The sequence below is a fragment of the Carcharodon carcharias genome, chromosome 3, assembly GCF_017639515.1.
Source record: "Carcharodon carcharias isolate sCarCar2 chromosome 3, sCarCar2.pri, whole genome shotgun sequence".
Classification (NCBI taxonomy): Eukaryota; Metazoa; Chordata; class Chondrichthyes; order Lamniformes; family Lamnidae; genus Carcharodon; species Carcharodon carcharias.
Window position 1 is genome coordinate 120,914,580 of NC_054469.1, and position 23,581 is coordinate 120,938,160.

Here is a 23,581-nt window from a genome sequence, read left to right on the forward strand (position 1 = left end):
TGAGGGAAAGGCTGGGGGTGGTAGGAGGGAGGTCCAGAAATCACCAGGCCTTAAGGGGAGGAAGCCCCCGGTCAGAAGGAGGCTTCTGATGGAGCCCCCCCCACAACCCCCTTCCTGCCTGAGATCTAAAATGGACTCTTTCCGGCCTTCCCCCACAGAGGTTAAATGTTCCTGCCAATCTAAAAATTGAGGCTGAGTGGGAAACGGCCTTTAAGTGGTCACAAACTAGCCACTTAAGGGCCTCAATTAGGGCAAGGGTGGGCATCCCATCAGAGGCCTTGCCTGCCCCTGCTTAAAATCGCTGTGTGGTCGGGGTGGGCGGGAACCTGGAGGGAATCCTGACCCTGTAATTTCACCCACCCCCGCCACCTAAAAACCCGCGAGTGGGAGAGCGAAAAATTCAAGAAAATACAGTCAGAGTAGTGGCTACAGAGGTTATATTGAGACTTATATAATGTACTGGTCAATCCTTACATGGGATATCATATACACTACAGCATGGTCACCATAATCAAAACAGACATAGAAATACAGAGCAGTGTACTTATAACAAGACTGATTCAAAGTATAAAAGAGATGATTCACAGATTAGAGAACCTCAAGATCTAAGGTTAATGGAGTTGATAGGAGCTCTTTGCAAAGTATTAGATTGTATTGATAAGGCAAATAAATACTTTAAGGTAGTTGAATTGAACGTGAACTTCAAATTTAATTTAGAAATAAGTTTATCAGTTAAAGGATAAGCATTTTTATTGGGAATTTCCTCAGCAATTCTCTGGATTATGTGCTGTAATGGAGCAGTAGGACAACAATATGGGAGTGAGGTGGAACAGGGCCAAAATGAAAGTCTCACTATTGCAATAACAGAGTTTGGGTTGTGGGTGGGGTGGGGATGTTTGAAAAGGCATAGCATGAGAGCTGAAGATAGGAAGAGGCTGATCAGCGCTGGATAAATTATTAACTGCTGGAAAGGAAAAGCGGGTCTGAATTAAACTGGGAAAATATTAACTTTAAATTCCAAAAATTAACTCCCTTTGGAGGAAAGGAAACCAAAAACAATATGACATTAGAGCGATGAAAGAAATGTCAAAATGTTCAACCACTGTGTCACCCAGTGGTAATCACCAGAAAATGCATGCAAACATAAGCCTATTTAATAGCAGTTTTAATGACAGAGAGAACATGATTAATAACTATGTATTCAGAATGGAAGAAAAAAAATCCCTTTGCAGTATTACCTACAGAAATCATACGCATTCACAAATGTTAAAAGCGAGTGAATTTTTTGACACTTATAGGTCCAAAGGAAATTTTATGGGTGATAGGGTGTGCTGATTTTAATAATATTAGTCAGTTTCCTGTGGCATTGCACATAGGGATTCAAGAACAATTTGAATTTTTCCAGTTCAGCAGGATTCATGCATGGGGGAATAATCCCACCAAGATGCTGGGAAGGGGGAGGAGCAAGATTGAAATGAAAATGAGTGAAGAAGGAATGGGAAGGAGTTGAGGGGGAAGGGGAGAGGAAGAAGACAGTGGGGTTAATTTTGAATTCGGATCATAGTGTAAAATGGTGATATTGAATCAGTTGCCTGCTTTAAATCTTTCCTGATTTTCATTTCTATTGAAATCACAGTAACTGCCTTGGTTCTCCTCATAGCAGTGTGACTGAGATTAACAATGTGGTGGAGTGCTGCATCTTTAAGAACTTCACAAGCGTGCCCTTAAGCTATCGCATAAATCTAAAAATAGTCACAGTCAGAGCAAACGATTTATAAGTTGCGATAATACTTGCAACGATATTTGTTTCAAGCAGTTGTTATGAAACGTGGATTTTTGGGAACTAAAGTGCTTCACAGGGCAGGAAGCTGGGTGGTAAAAATCCATCTCTGCTAGTGTTTAACAGGAAATATACTTTCTTGGACAATGTATTAATAGCTTACACTCTCATGCAAACAGCACCCTTAGCAACTTCTAATTACAATAGAAGGGAAGCACTGAAAATTATTTCTAAGTCTTTGTGTCACATCAGACCCTTACATCTGACAATGTGCAAAAACTTCCAAATGATCTTGCTTGTTCCGGATTTCTCATGGGAAAATTTGATTTTATGTTGATCTGCTTTGGCAAGATTACCTACATTCAGTCTGTTTTAATTTCTTCCACCCCTTGTTACATTTTCTTTCTAATTTTCCTGAATTTTCTCTCTCTTCATGTTTGGTTAAGGTTTCATGAATACGGATTACTCTCCAAAATTTTACACAGGGTTTTCATTTTCATGGGTCTTTTGACAGTAAGCAACAAGACTATTCAACCATAATTTATCAGTCCAATTCTTCCCTAACTCAGTGGGCAGGATTTTCCCCATGTCAGGGGCAAAGTTGAATGCAGGGTGCGTACAGGCACACTTCCGATCGGCGCCCCTGATTGGAGGCGCGGCGCCATTTTACGTGGGCGGGCCAATTAAGGCCTGCCCAGTGCAATGTCTGCATGGAAGCGCTATGTGCTCCCTGTGCGGGCGGGGGGGTGGGAAATCCCAAAATCGACAGTGTGCTCTTTCGCACATGTGCACGAAAGAGCGCACTCATATCCCTGAAGCTAAGTGCTGCCTCAGAGAGATCGGCTGTTCTGAGACAAATATTAAAAATAGAAAAAAAAAAATTCCTGACTTTTCCCCTCATGTGACACTGTCACATAAGTTGGGACATGTCCATAATTTTTACAAAAATTTTAATAAAATTTTTAAAAACCTATATGAAACCTCATCCCGCCCATGGATCAGATTTCGTACTTTTTCTAATTCCTGCCGGGGTTTCTGGCCTGCCCACCAACCTTAAGGTTGCCTCAATTGGCCATTGACAGGTTGGCGGGTGTGCAGCTGATTTTGCTGCGCCCCCACCTACCGGAAAATTTCAATGGAGGCGGTGACGTCTGGAGTTCCGCCCAATATCACTGCACATCATTTTACGCGTCGGTGAGCGGGCCCTGCCCCCCACTCGCCGACGGGAAAATCCTGCCCAGTGTGAAGGAGGACATGTGTATATTGTCTCAAAAAGATCACTGGATAATAATTAGGAGTGAGAATCATGGCAGCAAAGGTGGAGGACATCTGACCTTTCATGAAATTGGTGGTGCTAGCTATTCAACTGGTGCCTTTTATCCCTACATGTTAACTGGAAAACCACCAAAAACTGACACTGTTGATATCTTAATATGAGGATAATGGTAGCAGTGAACTCACATTTCATGGTGGGTAAACTGAAAGAAATTAAACCCTAAATTGATAAAATCCAACAATGTAAGGGAAATAGAGATGCAAATAAATAATGTTGCAGAGACTTCTTAAATTATCTGTTAAGATGGGGGTGACTATGCTAAGACCAGATTTATTACCCATTCCTATTTGCCTTGACAGGTGATTATTCGCCAGGCATTTCAGAGGGATTTACAAGTTAACTATGTAATGTGGACTAGACATGTTAGGTCAGACTAGGTGGGACTGACAGGTCCGATTCTCTAAATGACATTAATTTCACAACTTGTGAAAATGGGATTTAAATTCATGATCCTGGGTTGCTAATCCTGGAGTCCTATAAACAATACAAAATAAAACAAGTGGCCAGAACACGTGAGGATTAAAACTCCATCCAAGGTCAAGAAATACTGATTTAGCTTGAGGTGGTACCTGGGAAGACTAATGATGTGATGAAGAAAGGTGCATGTGTCTTTGCAGAAACCAAAGTAGGTGTCTTCAATTTTGCTGACATTAAGTTGGAGGAAGTTTTGCCTCATTTACAACATAGGGCAGAATTTTACTGTACCCCCAGATTGGCAGGTTGGGAGACCGTTGTGTGTGTGTGGGGTGTTGGGGGCGGGGATGGTGTGGCGGAGGCGGTGGTAAATATGGGAAGCCGTTTCAAGACAGCTCTCTGACACAGTCCTGCTGCCATGGAATTTTCCCAGTGGCAGGCTGCAAGGTGGAAGAGCTTCTTGCTCCAAGGGGGCGGGCAATTGATTTGCATAATTAAAGGCCCTTTTAAGGGCCATTTTACTGGGACTACCGACAAGAAAGGCAGCCCCAGTGGCCCCTGTAATTACACCTAGATGGAACTTCTCTCCAACCCTTGGCCACCTGAACTTTCAATTTTTAATTTACTTCCCCAGAAGAGTCCCAAGGACTCCTACTTGCCTCAAAACTGTTTGCCTCTCCTGTTGGCACTGGTGACGCTTCTGAGCCGTCCACCATACTTAATTGAACAGTGGGCCTACAAGCAGCCAATTAGGAGACCCACTACTGTAAAATCGCCAAGGCAGTCCAGCTGGTAGCCGGTTTTCTCACAACGTTGTGGTCCCAATGCCGGCAATAAAATTTAGTTCTTTATGCCAGATAGGTAGGTGGAGAGTGTCAAGGAAGCTGAGACCAGTTAACTCATCATGGATTGATGATCAAACCTAGGATCTTCTGCTGAGTATAACATTATATCCATTAGGCCATTGCAGCAGCATTCTGCTCTTTTAAAATCTAGTCATTAAAATCACATTTCATTTTGTTACCTATTGGGTTCTGGAAAATGAATGACCAGTTTGGTATAAAATTGTAAGCTTGCATCATAATTGCTCTAAACTCTAGACAGGATCATATTTTAGCAATTAGCAAATTTTGCATCATGAATTGCACAATCTTTTATTTAGCATTCAATCAACATAAACATTTTAAAAACCCAAAAGTTTTCAGTACATATATTTCTGGATACTTTGTATTTTCATGCTATCGATTTATCAAATCAGATGATCAAATTATGTTATATTCTGATGGAAAATTTGATATTTTATGTAATTCATAGATCAGGAGATATTGAAATATGGATGGGTACAGAATATGATTTTAATATATTGGCAGGTTTTACTATTGTCTCCAATATGTTTGGAGTCTACTCTATTTGCCTTTAAAAGACACTGGACTTGCCAGAAGTAACACATTTCTGTCATTTCACAAAATATGTGGACACAAGGCAACTTACCTAATCAAACTAAATGTGCAAATGTACCTGTAAATATCGCTGCTCAACGACCTTGTTGAACAGATTGTATTTTTCATCAAGGAAGTTGCAAAATGTCTAAAATAATTTCTTTAATTTAAGTAAATAAAAATTTTAGACAATCATCTTCTGAATTTGTTGACGCACTCACTAATTTGATAAGTTGCTGAATTACAATTCTGGATTGAGGCAATAATTCAAAATCCTGAGATTAATTTTCTCTCCTTCAAGCAAATGAATTGGCACACCTCCGAGCCCACTCCCATGGCCCAGGTTAAATTGTACTCATTATTGCACTACATTTTTTCTCAAGTTTCCTTTCAAACTAATTTGCAAATCAATGAATGTAAAAGCTACCATGAATCAATTGCGCAGCAGTGTTTTAGAATGTAATTTTTAAAAACATTGTTGTATTAAAAAATCCCTTATTATATTTAAAAACTAACCTGGTGCACATTTATTAATATAGCTTAAAATTGATGTATTATGAAAAGAAAATCAACATTTTTAATCAGTATCTAGTCCACTACCTGTGAATAATCCATTTTAAATAAATGAACATAACTATAAAAGCAGAACCATTTACTGGTTATATCGGTGTTCAGTGGTCAGTTTCTTAGTAAATTAAAAAATATATATTTAAAAACTTGTAAAATGTGCCAATTAGTATCCTTGCACCTACAAAATCAGTTTAATTTTAAGAGCCTCCTCGAAAGCCTGCAAAAAGGTACAAATAGCAGAAACTTGTAATATTGATTCATTAATTCTGGGCTGTGACCATTTTTGTGCATGGTGCCAATTTTTAGCACAATGTACTTTTCAAACCACTGCAAAGGATCATGGACAGAATTTTTCCCTTGGCATGCAGAATCGGCAGGAAGCCGACAGTGCGTCGTGATTTCACACTGGCAGGCCAATTAAATGTGAAATACGAGTGGCGCACTGAGTGCTGCCTATGCGGGCATGGGGGTGAGAGTGTGAGCGGGCCAAGCACAAACTTCGCACGTGCATACGAGAGAGCTCTGAATAATCTCTCTGAGGCACGGAGCTATCTCAGGAAGATGAAGAAGATATTGAAAAAATTAATAAAGAACAGAAAAGTGTCATAAAACATGTCCACAGGGACATGTTTTTAATTCAAGTGTAAAATTTTTATTTGATTTTTATTTGCTTTAGGAAACCTCGTCCCGCCCGTGGATGAGGTTTCCTAAAAAGTGCAAAGGCTGCTTTGGCCTTTTCACCTGCCCGCCAACCATAAGGTTGGACAGGCATCGTAACTTTGAATTTAATTACATTTTCAATGGCCTTAACAGGCCTCTTGATTGTCAGTGGGCACGCTGCTGATTCTGGCACGCGCCCGCCAAACAAAATATCATGGGACTGCGCAATGATGTCATCGCACGTCATTTTACACTCGGCTGGGTTGGGTGCGCACCCAGCCGCTGAGCTTAATATTCTGCACCATGGAAACTTGATATGTGTTGAACATAATTTGTGCTTTAAATACCATGATTCTTGCACTGGTTTGGCAGATTTTGGGCTAATTGCATTGAAATAAAGAACACAATCTAGTGGAAACTCCTGCTCAATATGTATAATATGTGACAAGGAGGCCATAAAAAAGGAAACTAACCTCTGGTTTGAAGTCCTGGACCACAGGTTTCATGTGCTCCAGGGCTGTCTTGACGGACATTCCAAGGCACCAACTGACATCGGCGCCATTTGTGTGTTTTCCACCTATTAGAAAGAATGCTGCATTAATTTTTGCAAGTAATTTTTTTTTTGGAAGTAGCATTTATTGTTTTATGCTATATTTATATTTTCCTCATTACTTCTCAATGCATCCTCTTCCAGGTGAAGGGTAGGATAATTGCAAGATCTAACCTATGACTGCAGAACCTTGGAATTTTCAGCCAAATAAAGATCTATCAGCGTGATCTTATAAAGGGCTATTAGATTGCTAAAAATATGAAAAAATTAACTGATATTGGGAAAATTTTCTTCACACAGAGCACAAAGGAGCTTCCAAATAGAGTAGTGGAGGCAAAAAGTTTGGAAATATTTAGGAAACAATTGGGTACTGCAGCCTTTGAAATAGCTGTGGGACCTGAACAAGTGAAGGAAGAGAACAGATTAACAACCTTCTTTCTTCTCTGTCTCCCATCCCTTTCTTGAATCCCAAGACCATATTAAGCTTAATGCGCTCTGCACGCACAAGAGTTGGTCCCTCATTCAACATCAGCAAGATTAAAATTCTCCTCACCCGGACAAGTACCTACACCTCCAGTTATTGTTAATGAGGGGAGACTTTAGGGGCTGGATTTTACTGTCCGCGAGGGGATAAAGGGCCTGCTCGCCAACACGTAAAATGACGTGCGGTGACGTCGGGCAGAACTCCCGACTTCACCGCGCCCCATTTAAATTTTCAGGATGGCAGGGGCGCAACAAAATCAGTTACACGCCTGCCAACCTGTCAATGGCCAATTGAGGCCATTGACAGAGCAATTAAAGTAATTAGTGGACCTACCCATCCAACCTTAAGGTTGGTGGGCAGGCCAGGAGCCCCGGCGGGAAGTAGAAAAACCATGAAACCTCATCCACAGGCAGCATGAGGTTTCATGTAGGGTTTTAAAAATTTTAATAAAGTTTTTTTGGAAATTATGAACATGTCCCAACTCATGTGACATTGTCTCATAAAGGGACATGTAAGGGGAATTCTTTTTTTCTATTTTTAATATTTTTGAAAGTAGAGGCGATCTCCCTGTGGGCATGTGCGAAAGAGTGCACTCTCGATTTTAGGCATTCCTCACTGCCTGCATTGGAAGCGCATAGCGCTTCAGTGTGGACGTCACGTTGGGCAGGCCATAACTGGCCTGCCCACGTAAAATGGAGCCGCACTTCCGATCGGGGGCACCCATCGGAAGTGCGCCCGTACGCACCCACCCATCAACTTCCCCCTCAACGGGGGGGAAAATTGAACACTTCCCATATTTTGGCAGCTACCTTTATCAAAGGTCACCATTGAAGAGAAGGTCCAGCACAGAATCAGCTCTGTTGGTGCAGCCTTTCAAAAATTGCATGGCCAGATCTTCGACAACAGAGTTCTCCATGGCTGGGCTGTGGCAATGTTGTTGTCACTACTCCTCTGTATGGCAGGGCAGCTTGGATCATTTGCCAGGGTGTCTTCGGGCGATGGGAATTTCCACCAGCAGTGTCTCTGCAGGATACGCGACGTCGGGTGGGGGGGGGATGGTTGGATGAGCTCCAGGAATTGCCGAGGCAATTCCTCCAGCATAACAATCGTAATCATATGAAATGAGCTCTGCTGCTCTGGACATTGCATCCACATGCCAAATAATCAGCTTCTGAGACAGATCCTCCTGTCACAACTTATGAATGTTGCCAATCTCAAGGAGAACAGACAGGTTACTCTGAACGGAACATTCTGAAAGTCTCATTATAAAGGGGACAAATTGACAACAATGCATGGGAGGAACATGCGACAAACTATGCCATGTGGCAATACCTCATCCATCGAACCACAACACAGTCAGAAACTAACAACATAAGCTCTGCTGTACAGAAGCGACGGACCAGAAGGAGAGGGAGCAGAACTCTGGCTTGAGAACTCCGGCTTGAGAACTCCACTTTCTCAGGGCAACTCTTAACCTCACTGTCTACAGATCTGTGGCTCCAGGGTTAGCCTGGTGAGTCATCTAAGGGCGAACAAATCACAATGCCTGGCAGACACCATCCTTATTCGGAGGGACTGAAGATGACAATGAATGTTCTCACACTCAGAATCCTATACTTAAGGCAGAAGATTATCCCTGAATATTATTTTACTATCTATATCATAGCAATGAACTGTGACTTGCAGGGTCCCATGCCATTTAACAATGTGCAAATAATGTTTTTTTATGCAATACTAATTTACCTTTGTATTAATTTTGAATCAGTACAGTACAATTTCACAAGAATAGCAGGAAAATGATGACTTCATGTGAATATAGTTTGTTTCCGATGGAATGAAATATGGATTTTTTAAGAAGGTTGGTCATTTTCCACATTACATAAATCTTAACTCCACTTCCTACTTAATAGGAAATGTTGCTGGGGCAAGGTGAAATGGATTACGTTACAATTCTGACTTTTGCCAATAAATCTGTCCAAACTTATACATACATTTACCAATGGAAATTACATTTGTCCCTGCTATTGATATGAGTGTGTAACATTTCTATTGGCGTACCATTTTAATAACGGCGTTAGTGCATTAATTAAAGAAAGATACAATGATTCTTTGGAAGCTCGTGGGGATGCCCGCCCAGTGTCACTGCGCATCATTTTACGTGTGGGCGTGTCAGGCCCGCCCTGCATGCCAACCTCAAAATTTTGGCCTGTGTGTTAATACCATACAGTCTGACTGTGCAACATGTGTAAAATGTATAATAGTGAATTGGCAGCCTTGTTTTACAACAGTCTGGATTTTATTTTTGTTCAAGACATCTTGAGAAAGATGTAATAGAGACTGCCACTTCACAATCACCTGATTTCCATCATTGCACAAAGGCAAAATCTATCCCATGTTGCAATCTTGTACAATCACTGTGCACAACTACAAACAAAATAATTCCCATTAATCAATTATATTTTGTTTTTTTAAAGAACATTCTCATTCAGTGAAGAAGGTCCTTTTTGTTCTGGAAGCTGTACTTTTTATGATCTATTTTCAAAGAGGTATGAATGCAAAGAATGATCAATGACCCTACTCAATAATTTACAGATTAGATTTAACATACTCTGACCTTCGCTATAAAATTCTCCTTCAGATAGTGATCCTAGAATCATAGAATTGTACAACACAGAAGGAGGCCATTTGACACATCATGGCTGTGCCAACTCTTTAAAAGAGCTATCCAATTAGTTGCACTCCCCTTGTATGCCTGCAATTATTTCTTTTGTAAATATCTACCATATTCTCTTTTGAAAGTAACTATTTCCACCATCCTGTCAGGCAATGCAGTTCAGATCACAATAATTTGCTGCATAAAATAATTCACCTCATCTTTCCTCTGGTTTTTTTGCCGATTACCTTAATTCTGTGTACTCTAGTTACTAAACACCCTGCCACGCTGCCAGTAGAAACAGTTACACCTTCTGTACTCCAATAAAACCTCTCATAATATTGAATAGCTCTATCAAATCTCCTTTTTATCTTTTGTTCCCAGCTTCTTCATTCCGGTACCTGATTTTTGTAAATCTCTTCCATATTCTTGACATTCTTCTTAGAGTATGGAGTGCCCAGAATAGAACACAATACTCCCACTGAGACTTAATTACTGATTTATAAAGTTTTAGCATAAACCACCTTGCTTTTGTACTCTATGCCTCTATTAATAAATCCCATGATCCCATATGCTTTTTAACAGCTTTCTCAACTGTGAGTTCACATAAACAAATCCTTGAAAAGTGGCAGGACAAGTTGTCCTTAAAATGGTATTTTTATGTTCATCACATGCTAAAACAATTAATATTTATTTAAAATTACTAAAATGAACACAATTTTGGACAATATATAATCATAACTACAAAAGGAAGGTCTGCATTGGGTCAATTAACCTTAAGAACATTCTCAGATCAATGAGACTAAATTGTATAAACATAAGCTAGTTTCTGGCTTTGTGAATTCAATTAGATTTGTCTTGTACTACTTCCTATATCAGTGCATCATTGTTTAATGTATCTTATCCCTCATTCAAGAAGCAAAACAAGATGTTTTCACCTGATCAAGTACCATAATTCAAAAGAACCCTGAGCTTGCCTTTAGTTGTTACATGGGACTGATGCTCTTCATAGCACAAAAACAAATTAATATGTTTATACTGAACGCCAAAGAAGTGATTTGTCTTTTCAGTGCTAGACAGCATTTAAACAATAATAAAAGAAGACAAATGGCTAATTTATTGAGTTTTACAGACAGAAAAGAAAATAAGAATTAGAAGCCAAATAATGTTCTGACCTTGAATGTGTTGTGATATGTACATTAACTCATCTATCATGGGGGTTGATAAGAGCTTTTAGTCACAAAATTACTTTGACAGCAGTACTCCAGTACTCCATTTATCTCAAATGGATGGTCTTAAAAATGCCTAGTCTCCTCCCCCTGTAACAAGCAAGTCCTTCCTTCTTGCCAACAATGCTAAATCACAAAACTAAAATTAAATATTGGCCCCCATGTTTACAGAGAGGTGTGGAAGAAATGAGGATTAGATGGCAGTGATGAGTATTGCACAGGAACTCAGAAGTATGGGTTTCAGCCTTTAGATATTAACTGCAGGGCACTATTTACAATTTGCCTGTAGGCTTCCTGCATGACAGTCTTGTTTGTCAGGCAGAAATGCCTTTGGCATAACGCTGCAGCCAAGGATGGGACAGCAGGGAGGCAGGCAGAGAGTGTTTAAGGTTGGGGATTATTGCAAATGGGTGGGTAGGTGATGGTCACAGGAAGTGATCATCCATCATGGGAGCAGAGAGAATGGGAAGGTCGGTGAAGGTCGTGAGAGTGTGGAGAATTGGGGAGAGTCATCAATCATGGAACTGGAAATAGGTAAGCTTGTTGGAATGGGTGGAAATAATCCTGCTTCTCCTGGCCCACAAGCAGTGCTGTAAATGGACTTATCTTTTGGATTCAGCCTTTCTTGCCTCTGTTCAATTAGCCATACATGCTCCTAATTTGAAAGTATTGTCAATTCATGAATCAATCAATGCAGATCTGGTCTGTAACTTCAAAACAGAAATACATATGTCTTTTTGTAATCAACCACTTTATTAGTTCAAAGAATGTGAGCATTGCTGGCAAGGCAAGTATTTATTGTCCATTCCTAATTGGTTGACAAGATGGTGGTGGATTAACTTTTAGAAGCACTATGTTGTTGTGAAGGAACAAGACAAGATTGTGGGTAGCTTGGAGGAGAATTTGCAACTGGTGTTACCACATGCCTGCTGCCCTTCCTCTTCTAGGTGACAGATTTGGAAGGTGCTGCTGAAGAAGCTTTGGTGTGATGCATGGATGGGGTGCTGATCAAGTGGGCTGCTTTGTTTTGGATGGTGTTATTGAATGTACTCATCCAAGCAAGCGAGAATATTTCATGACAGGTGAGCTATTCACCACAGAATACTTACCCTCTTACCTGCTCTTATAACAACAGTATTTATATGGCTTATGGTTTTGGTCAATGGCAATCCCCAGAATGTTGACAGTGTTAGGGATGGGCAATAAATACTTGCCTTGCCAGCGATGCGCTCATCCTATGAACTAATAAAGTGGTTGCTTACAAGAAAATCAGTGTGGCGTGATTTTTTTTTTTTCATTTGTTCCCACGTCACTGGCAAGGCCAGCATTTATTGTCCATCCCTAATTGCCCTTGTATAGAGGGCATATTAGAATCAACCACAGAGCAGGTAATAACAGCAGATTTCCTTCATTGAGTTTTTGTGACAATTGACATGGTTTAATCGAATTTTAATTCCAGATTTTTCTATCATGGTGGGATTTGAACCCGGGTCCCCTGATCATTACCCTGAGTCTCTGGATTACTAGTCAATACCACTATGCCACCACACCCCCAATGTTATTTTCTACTAATCAGTCAAAGCCTAAATATTGTCTAGGTCTTGCTCCATATGGGCTCTGAATGCTTCATTATCTGAGGAGTTATGAATGGTGTTGAAAACTGCAATCATCAGTCAACATCTCCACTTCTGACCTTATGATGGAGGGAAGATCATTGATGAAGCAGCTCTTGATGGTTGGGCCAAGGAACTCCTGCTGCATTATCCTGGGGCTATATTTGGCCTCCAACTACCACAACTACCTTCCATTATGCTAGGTATGATTCTAGATATTGGAGATTCCACCCCCCCCCCCCCACTAATTCTCATTAACTTCAATTTTATTAGGGATCTTTGATGCCACACTCAGTCAAATGTTGCCTTGACGTGAAGGACAGTCACTCTCGCCTTAGCTCTAGAATCTAACTATTTTGTCCATGTTTGGACCAAAGCTGTAATGTGGTCTGGAGCCAAGTGGTTCTGGCGGAACCCAAACTCAGCATTGGTAATCAGATTACAGGTGAGTGAGTGCTCCTTGATAACCCTGTCAATGGCACCTTCCATCACTTTGTTGATGATTGACGGTAGACTTAGAGGGCTGGATTGGATTTGTTCTGCTTTTTGTGGGCAGGACATTCCTGGGCAATTTTCTACTTTCTCATGTGCATTTAAAAACATATTAATTCATGGTATATTGGCTGGGCCAGCATTTATTACCCATCCCTAATTACCCTTGCGAAGGTGGTGGTGAGCTGCTTTCTTCAACCGCTGCAGTCCATGTGGTGTAGGTACACCCATAGTGGTATTAGGAAGGGAGTTCCAGGATTTTGACCCAGTGACATTGAAGGAATGGTGATATATTTCCAGGTCAGGATCGTGAGTGACTTGGAGGGGAACTTCTAGGTGGTGGTGTTCCCATCTATCTGCTGCCCTTGTCCTTCTAGATGGCAGTGGTCATGTGTTTGGAAGGTGCTGTTGGAGGAGCCTTGGTGAATTCCTGCAGTGCATCTTGTGGATGGTACCCACTGCTGCTACTGTGCGTCAATGGTGGAGGGAGTGATGCCTATGTTGTAGCTGTACTGGAACAGCTTGGCTAGGGGCATGGCTAGCTCTGGGGCACAAGTCTTCAGAACTACAGCCAGGGTATTTTCAGGGCCAATGGTCTTTGCTGTATCCAATACACTCAGCTGTTTCTTGATATTACTTGAAGTGAATCAAATTGGCTGAAGACTGACAGCTGTGATGGTGGGGATTTCAGGAGGAGACTGAGAAGAATCATATACTCAGTCAACACTTTTGGCTGAAGATAGTTGCAAATGCCTTGACTTTTGCATTCAGGTGTTGGACTCTGCCAACATTGAGGATGGAGGTGTTTTCCTCGTGTTAATCATCTCTCTAGAAAGTACTGGTTGATATTCGAGTAAAGTTTCATTGGAGCTTTTGGTAACAGGGTTATCCTCCATAACAACACACAAGTTATCGAGTGCTGGCAAGTTATTTCAACATATGGTTGAGTCAAATTCTATCCTAATTGTACATCCAGCACTTCCAACAGAGGGAACTGATAGTCATGAGAAGATGGAATTCCTGCTAGTTTCTCTACTCCCGTTTCCAAGTCTTGTGGCCAATGGTTATTTACTTTCTGATTTGGCTGTGTTCAGCACTGACTAGGAATCAAAACAGATTCTTATTTGTCCTCAGTACCAATCTATGTAAGGAATGGCGATGCTTGGAAAATGTTAACTTTTTAATGAAAACCACACAGCAATTTGTATAAATTGAGCAAAATGTGAGCCTGACCCGGTCAGATTATATTCCACCCGATGGACATTTTTACCTGTAATTACTGCAGACAGAAGGGGTCTCACAGTCCTTCTCCTCAAAGAGAGTGTCAGGACAATCTTGCCCTCCATTCGATGGCAATTGAATGATGATACGATGACGGGACTGTTTTGTTTTGGTATCATCTCCTGGAAGTAATGAAACATTATAATTGTTAATAAACAAGACTTGACCTAAATGCACTATGTGAATTTATGAGACAATTGCTTGCAGGTTGCCATTTTTCACATATGTTTTAGGAATAAGCAGAACTTTGCTCAACAGGAGCATTTTGTGTTGGGTTATGATTGAGAATGAAAGGGAAAGCTACTATTGGCAGGAGAGTCAGTTACCAGAGAATTCAGCTTTAAGATCAGCGAGTTGTCATAAATTGGAATGCACTGTTTTAAAAGGCAGTGAAAGTAGATTCAGTAGTAATTTTCTGAATGAAATTGGACATATATGCTAGAAAATGAAAAATAGAGTTGCAGGGCTATGAGAAAAGAGCAGGAGAGTAGGACTAAATCAATCGTACTCTTAAAGACCTAACACAATCACATTGGGCCAAAAGGCTTTTTGCTGTGTTGTACTGTATTCATTAAATGAAGGACAAAGCAACATTTTAGTTCAATTTGGATAATTAAGATAGTCTCTGGGGGACAATATTCAATAGCCCTCAAAAATGGGGTCAGGGATTGCGATGAGCAATTAACCCACTCCCATTGCTTCTGATACAGGTAGCATGCCAACTTCATCCTGCCTACTAATTTGCATGATTGCTATGCATAGCCACAATGAATGCTCTGTTGAGTGGTTGCATGCTGGCCCAAGTTCATGCAATGCTATGACACCAATTAAAGCTAGCCTGCACTACTTAAAACCAGCCTATATCTCTTCAAGGGGAAGTGTTTTCTGGCTGAAGCAAGTGCTGGAGCTGTTTGTGGAAGAGAGTCTGAGCAGGGAGAAGAGTGAATTATGATGAAACGTGGGGGGAGGGGGGGGGTGGGGGTGGGGGGGCGGGGGTGGTGTTGGGGGAGAGCATGCTCCAAGGTTTTCTGTGGTTGTACTGGGTGCCTTGGTGGAGGAGTGGGAGAGAAAAAGAGATGTGACCTATCCACAATGGTCTACAAAAACTCCAAACAAAATTCGTAAAGACAGTGGGACCAGATAGCCGTAGCAGTCAATGTCAGGATTCTCCACTGCAAGGGCCTGGATGTGGGGCAGACAAAAGTTCAATGGCTTTGACGTGTGGTTCATTTTCAATTAAGATGTCCCGTCAAGTGCACCACCAGCCTCGGCCACTGCTGAATGCATCATCACTCACCTACTAACAATAAACACAACTCATACCTAATATGCAAAGGTTCACCTCACCCTCACACAACAAGCACTGCTCCAAGTCTCACAACTAATCCCACAACTTTCACACATTCTAATTATTCAACCATGACAGCCAGATCTCTCAAACAGATGACACCAGATTCATTCAAATATTTCCTTTGGTCAGGACAAGTTTGCATTTAACGAGAGGCAGCAGGTGTTAATTAGTGGAGGATAGGCATGGCTGTATATCTTTACCAATGGAGGAGAAGGTGCTTACCATTATTGGGGCTACAATTGCTGAGGCCGTGGCCAGTAGCGATACTAAAAGGTTCAACGATGACAGTATGTGCATACCTAATCCTCCTCACATCCCACTTAATCCTCACCCCACAACCCTTTCTGATTTACAAGCTGTCAATGGCTTAAGGATGCTTTGCTTGCTTTCCCCCCTCCCCTCCCCTCATTGTGACACTATCCATGAGCCTCTCTCCTTTCAGATATCTTACAACTGTAACCTTGTCCTGGATCAGGCTCAAGAGGTGGGAGAGGAGGAGGAGACCAATGATGAAGAAAAACTGTCATGTGCGCTGGTCACCAGCTCAGGTTACAGGCATTGCACTGCACGTAACTTAGTGGATAGCCTAGAGGTAGGACCTGCCAGGCCCAGAGACAAGACTAGGATAGGTAGATTCAGATAAACACTTAGAGGGAGCAATTTATAGAGGAAAGCTGATATGCACAATGAAATGCTTGGTAAATTAGCAAAGTGATGTACATGCAGTCAATGGAACCCTGCACCATTGGGAAGCCTGGAATCCTCAGGAAACCATCTACACACTCCATTTGCTTCTCTTTAGCAAGAAATAATGAAATGTGTTGGAACGTTGTAACCCCCCTTATTCAACAGTGAATGTCAAACTGTTGCAGCTACAACTCAATCCACGGAGAAAACTGAGAATGGCATTACAAGTGGTTGTGATAGAGACTGCGGCCATAAATTTTTATTTGTTGTGCACCTTCCAGACAGAAGATGATGCTTTTTGCAATATCTCCCAGTTTGCCATTTGATGTTGCATTTATTCTTGCTGGATATCACATTATGCCTCCACTGCATGTTCTTGCACATACACTAACACCCTCACCATAGTGGAGTCCAGTATGGCTTGCACCAGAAGTGTATCCATAACCTTAAAAACTGGGTGCCAGGGAGCTAAGTTTTTGGTCTGTGTCATTAATATAAATTGCTATGTATTTGTAATAAAAAAATACAGATGATTCTGAAATCTAGTGATCTGAGTACAATGCAGCACTCACAGGAGTGAATTTTGGGAAATGATGAGGATGCAACTCATGGGCAGGATTTTGCTGTCTGGACACTGGGCAAACCCACGCCGGGTGACCAAAATGGAGGGTTTGGGGGAATGCCTTTTGTGGAGTCAGGAAAGTTTAAATGGGCTTGCGAACTTTGAACATGACAATTAGATGTTGTATGATATATTAGGGTGTTTTTAATGTAGTGATTGATCATTGGGTTCTGTCCTTAAAAGGTAAGTGACCATTAAATAGACCAGCATTGCGTAAGTGTTCAGTTTCATTAGAGTACTTTCTCCATTGGATAAAGTGCCCTTCTGCATTCAACAGTATTGAAAATCAAATATTAATATGTCATCTGGACCCTGTGTTTCGATACTGACCTTTATTTAAAGTCTAGGCATCTGTTGCGACTTTGAAATAGCTGAACAGATGCCTGACTTGATTGATTAAAAGTCCATCTGTTCAGCTTCAGCCAACTTCAAAGACTCTATTGTTTTCTGCTCTGGAGGATTTGTTTATATAATTGTGTAATGGAATCTCATTATGAAAGCTTGGTTGAGCTCCTTGTCATATTAATGGATTTAGCTTTAGAGGGGTTGTCCACATAGCTGTGAAGGGGATTGTGAGCTTTGTTTTGTTGACAGTTTTGTGAGCAGTTAATAAGATCAAAGTGTTTTGAAGAGTTTTTGTTTGTTTGTTATTTTGACAGATTTATGAGTACTTAGAATTTGTGATTTTTTTTTCAAGTAGAGTCTGAACAGATGGTTGTTTATTTATTTATTGTTATGAGCACGTTGGAGACTTTTCAGTGTTATAATAGGGCTCATGAGCTCTGTCTATATTGGATACTGGGTGAGAGGGTAAGGAGGGTGCTTTGGAGGGCATGGGGGGAATAGAGATTTGGGCAGGGCATGGGGATATGGAAGTGGCATGGAAGATATGAAGGGATATAAAAGTTGCATGCGGTATGGAGAGGGCATTGGAAATATGAGGGGGCCCAAAAGGAGCATGAGGGTACGGGGGGCACATCAAAAAAGGGAGCATGCAGGCATGAAGAGATTATAGGAAATATGAGTCGATAAGGACAAAGCAAGATGGGTCTTCAGGGGCATGGGAGATACGGGGGAATGGAGAGGAAATGGTTGTGGGTGGGGGATGGAGTGGTGAGGGCTATGTATCCTAAGAGTCATGATTAGAACTAGGCTGATGTCCCAGTGAACTCAGATGGGCCTTCTAACCTGCTAACCTCGACATTTGCCTGCCTCTGTTCTCAGATTGGGCCTGCCTCAGGAGGCACTTGAGCAGGACAAACAAAGCATGGGAATACACGATGAATGGCAGGATCCTGGGAAGTACCGAGAATCAGAGGGACCTTGGTATGCATGTCCTCCGGTCCTTTAAAGTAGATAAGGTGGTTAAGAAGGCATATGGGATACTTGCCTTTATTAGCCGAGGCATAGAATATAAGGGCAGGGGGGTTATGCTGGAACTGTATAAAACGCTGATTAGGCCACAGCTAGAGTATTGCATGCAGTTCTGGAATCTGCATTATAGGAAGGATGTGATTGTACTAGAGAGAGAGTGCAAAGGAGATTTACCAGGATGTTGCCTGGGTTGGAGAGTTTTAGTTATGAGGAGAGATTGGATAGACTGGGGTTATTTTCCCTGGAGCAGAGGAGATTGAGGGGGGACATGATTGAGGTGTATAAAATTGAGGGGCATGGATAGGGTAGACAGGAAGGAAATTTTCCCCTTGGTGAAGGGATCAATAACCAGGGGGCATAGATTTAAGGTAAGGGGCACGAGGTTTAGAGGGTATGTGAGGAAGAATTTTTTCACCAAGAGGGTAGTGGGAATCTGGAACTCACTGCCTGAAAGGGTGGTAGAGGCAGAAACCCTCATAACGTTTAAGAAGTATTTGGATGTGCCCTTGCGATGCCATGGCATACAAGGCTATGGGCCTAGTGCTGGAAAATGGGATTAGAATAGTTAGGTACTTGTTTGACCAGTGCAGATTCAATGGGCCGAAGGGCCTTTTTTTGTGCTGTAGACCTCTCTGACTCTATGACTACAGTTTGACCCCGTGACCCCAGAAGAAAGATAACATGTGCCTGTGGGTGCATTCAGAAATCAGGAACGCAATGCTGGGAAATGGCCTGACTCACGATTCCTGAGTCTATCATGAAATGTGAACCCCTGATATCAGTCTATAATTTAAATAATTTTAAGAGATGGAAAATATGGTTGCATGCCCTTGCTTTCCTTAGAGGCACTCTTTGCAAGTAACACATACTATTTTCGTTTGGAATGTATGAGCGATTTGTTAAAGTGTGCAGTCCCTTTAATTTTCTTTCCATGACCATGTATGTGTGGTATCTTGAAAAGCCCAACATGTGCTTTGCCTGTGCAAGCACTTTTGGGTTGCTGCATGGCAGCTGAGATGGAACATTGTTTACAATCGTCTGATTACGGAGTCCCCACTATTATTACTAAGTACACAAATTCTTTGGATACATTCTATCAATGGATCAAAAGAATAAGTGTCCTTAAGTCTATGTTTGGATTTTTTTGGATAAGTTTTATTAGCAATGTTGGGTTTTCCTGATGGCAACATGGGTTGGAAAACTAGGTTCAGAGCTTAGTGGGCTTGATTCACGGTTATCCCAATTTTCTTGTAATACACATTTTTTTTGAGAAAAACATTGAGCATGCTGCAAATCATGTGCATTGACCACAATGCTTGAACCTTTGATCTATCCCCTCTTGATCAAGTCTCTGTGCTGGGAGCATCACCTCTTAAAGTGTACCCTCCAGTTTAGTATTAGCAGCTGGAAAGGAGGAACTGGTGTATGTGTATATGCATATATGTACATGGATAGATTTTTTTCTTCATTGCCTGAGTGATAATCAGATGGAGCTGATCACTTTCTCTTTATGTAATTTGACTGACTGTCATCTTATTGAAGTCAATGGAATGAAATAATCTGATCCGCTTTGCCAGATTGTCGACCAGGCAGGAGGCAAAAACTTACCTTGAGAAGAAGAAATTTGAGGGTTCATTTTCGAATCCACAATTAGCAGCACGCCAATAGCACACACCCCAATCATAAGACTCAGAGACAACCCAAAATTGCTTATCCAATTTTAGTTACTTAATCTGAATGGGCTGACAGAACCTGTGTTACCTCCCTGGGTATCTCAGCCTTTTCTGAAGATGAGTGCATTTCCGGGAAGGGGAATGGAGCAGGCAAAGTCTGTGATTTGGAGAAGGGTAGCGATTGCGAATACTGTTGGGCCTTTCCAATTTTCTTTTAAAATATAGGGCAGAAATTTTCACTCGGCGGTTGGGCGTGGGCCCGACTCGCTTGAGCGCGAAATGACACGTGTTGACTTCAGCCGAGCGTGCCAACATCAACGTGGAGTCGCGCGATAGCTCAGATGGTGGGCACATGCCAGCAGCATGCCCGCCGACAATTAAAAGGCCTGTTAAGGCCATTAATTAGTCAATTAAATTAAATTTTTCGCTGCCCATCCAACCTAACGATTGGTATGCAGGCAAAAAAGCCAAGCAGCCTTCGCATTTTTTTTTGGAAACCTCAACCATGGGCAGAATGAGGTTTCCAAAAGCAAATAAAAACTTTAATTATTCATTAATAACATGTCTGTGGTCATGTGACAGAGTCAGATGACGGGACATGGTTTATTTTAAAAATGTTTTTCATATCTTCTGCCTCAGGGAAATTATGAAGAACTCACTTGCACGCATGCACGAATTTCGGGCTTGGCCCGTTCGCCCTCCTTCCCCCCATGCTCCCCCCACCACCCCCCGCACAGGCAGTGCTCAGTGCTGCTGCTCACGTTTCATGTTTAATTGGCCCACCGGCGTGAAATCGCGGTCCAAGGGCAAACTTCTGGAATAGACTTACGTTTTGTTGGTGACCACTGGGGTCGCTAAAGGATCCTAAACAGAGTAGACCCAGTGATCACCAACTAACCTAAGGAGCCTAATGTCTATTTTAGGTGGCCACCAGGTGTCCTTTGGGTGATGTTAGAGTCCAAAATGCCCCATGTTGTGCATTTTTAAAACTCATATAGCATGCACAAAGAAGCCCAATTCTTAGCCCATTATTCCCAGAGCCCCCAAGTTTTTAATCATGTTCAGGCTGACACAACTGAAAGAAATTTGCGAACATGAAGAGGAAAAGCAGAACAAATGTATGAAAGAGCTGAAGAAACTACATAAGAGATAAAGCAGTACATAATAAAGTAGACACCAGTACAAAATACTATTTAGATCACATTTGTTTAACATGAACAAAAAGTGTCAGAAATTACAGGATCAGTGGCATAAGTTTAAAGTTTCTGCTGGTTTGAATGGAATAAAACATCAAATCCATGTCTTTAAAATGGGCACATTTAATCAGACTATCATCATAGGAGGACATGATTTGGTCACTGGAAGCCTGCATGAATAAAGTGGAAAAGGTCTGTGACAGCTGTAAAATGTAAAAGCTGCAGCACGTTGGTCTAATGAGTGTAGTGTCACGATGAAAGCATGCATTCTGCATGCTTCATTTGGACAATGAAATCACCCATATAAAGACAAATTATAGAAAAACAGTTATATGAGATAAATTAACATTAAAGGATGCAGCTCAGAACACACAAACAGAAATGTGATAATGACTAGCTAATCAGTTTTTGTGATGTGTTTTGTGGGATACATGTTGCTCAGGACACTGAGTATTGTTCCTCCATCTTCTTCGAAATTGTGTCATGGGATCTTTTAAATCCATCTTTTCCTCATTTCAACAGTGACTACACTTCAAAAAGTGCTTCAATGAATGTATATAATGCCCTTCACAGCCATAGGATGTCCCAAGGTGCTTTACGTTCAATGAAGCATTTTTTGAAGTGTAGTCACTGTTGTAATGAGGAAATACATTAGCCAAGTTGTACAGAGCAAGCTCTTACAAACAGAAATGCGATAATTACTAGCTAATCTGTTTTTGTACTATGTTTTGCGGGATACATATTGCCCAGGACACTGAGAATTACTCCTCCATCTTCTTCGAAATAGTGTCATGGGATCTTTTACATCCATCTTTTACATCTGAAAGATGGCACCTTCAACAGTGCAATACTCCTTCAGTACTGAATGATGTCAGTAGACTTGTACTTTTTCATTTCAAGGAAGCCTTTGCCTGCCTTGGGCATGGATCTCACACATTACTAAAATGACCCAGTGATGTTACCTGCCACGCTGCTGATGTTTCAAACTCTCACATGTCACATTCTCATCAGGCGCTGGGAGTTAAAATCTGGGCTTTAGTTTATGAATTTGCAGATTATTGAATTGGGGATCAGAAGCTAATTAAACCTGTTTATATCTGTGAAACATGTCAGTACTCACCTTCACTGCATGATGAATCACAAGGTGTCCAGTGACCATAAGGTGTTACAATGCAGTCTTTTCTACATGGTAGGAGGCATGGTCTCACTGTGTCTGGTCGTACAGTTTCAGGGCACCTGAAGAAAAGAACAGTTCTTTTGTTAGATGTTATTTAGAGGCAAGGTATCAATATTTTAAAATAAAATCAGTCACATATTATCCTGTGTACTTTTTGCATATTCTTAATTTAAAAAATAAAAAAAAATATAAAAAATTATTACTTCCAAAATACTATTTTTACCAAAGGAAATTCACAACTTACATTCATAAGATGTTGATACAAATGTACTGTAAGTAGAAATCTTTACTTTTCTGTCACTTCTAACCCCTAATCATGAATATTCCCAACATGAAAAAATAACAACAGCAAGGTTTCTTCTGGTTCAGAAAATTCAAATGAGGCCAAATAGCTTTGTGCTACCAGCAAAACAATTATTGTGTATCAAAGCAGACCTTTTGTTTGCTTCAAAACTTTTCCCATTGATTTTTATTAATACTCTGTTATTTAGTTTGAGCTATTGGGCAGAATTTTTAGGCTGGTGTGCGGGTGCGCGCCTGACATGTCCGAGTGAGAAATAAAGCGTGTTGACGTCGGCCGAGCGTGCCGATGTCAATGCGCACTCTCGTGATATTTGACCAGGCGAGCGCACGATGAAGACGGAGGTGTGCCCGCCATTAATTAAGTGGCCAGTTAAGGCCCTTGAGACACCAACTGTCTGGGAGTTTACGTGGCCCGTGTGATTTTGAGGCCGTCGCAAGGGTAGGCGGGTAGGCCACTTTTCAAAAATCTCATCCACGGGTGGGATAAGAGGGGTCAGTGGGCTTGTAAATGCGAGTAGTTTGTGGTTTAGAATATAACTTGTTGCTGCTTGCTTGTGTGAACAAGACATCTTCATTTTGCTTCAGAGGCTTCGGTTCAGGACTCAGTGTTGTTTTCCAGGTCCCCAGAGGATACATACCACTTGGGGCCTTCCAGGTATCAGACAGCCTTCCCTTACCTTGGGAATGGGGATTGTGG

General features: G+C 41.4%; 1 protein-coding gene across 3 annotated transcripts in view; it reads right to left on the bottom strand.

The window, feature by feature from the left end:
• The window catches only part of thsd7aa (thrombospondin, type I, domain containing 7Aa), a 537,669-nt gene that overhangs the window by 114,489 nt on the left and 399,599 nt on the right, over nt 1-23,581 (bottom strand). For all 3 annotated transcript variants that reach the window (XM_041184218.1, XM_041184217.1, XM_041184219.1), the window contains exons 9-11: nt 22,525-22,640; nt 14,491-14,623; nt 6,673-6,776 (exon numbers count right to left, since the gene is read on the bottom strand). In XM_041184218.1, coding sequence (XP_041040152.1) covers nt 6,673-6,776; nt 14,491-14,623; nt 22,525-22,640 — 353 coding nt within the window. The remainder of the gene's footprint in view (nt 1-6,672; nt 6,777-14,490; nt 14,624-22,524; nt 22,641-23,581) is intronic.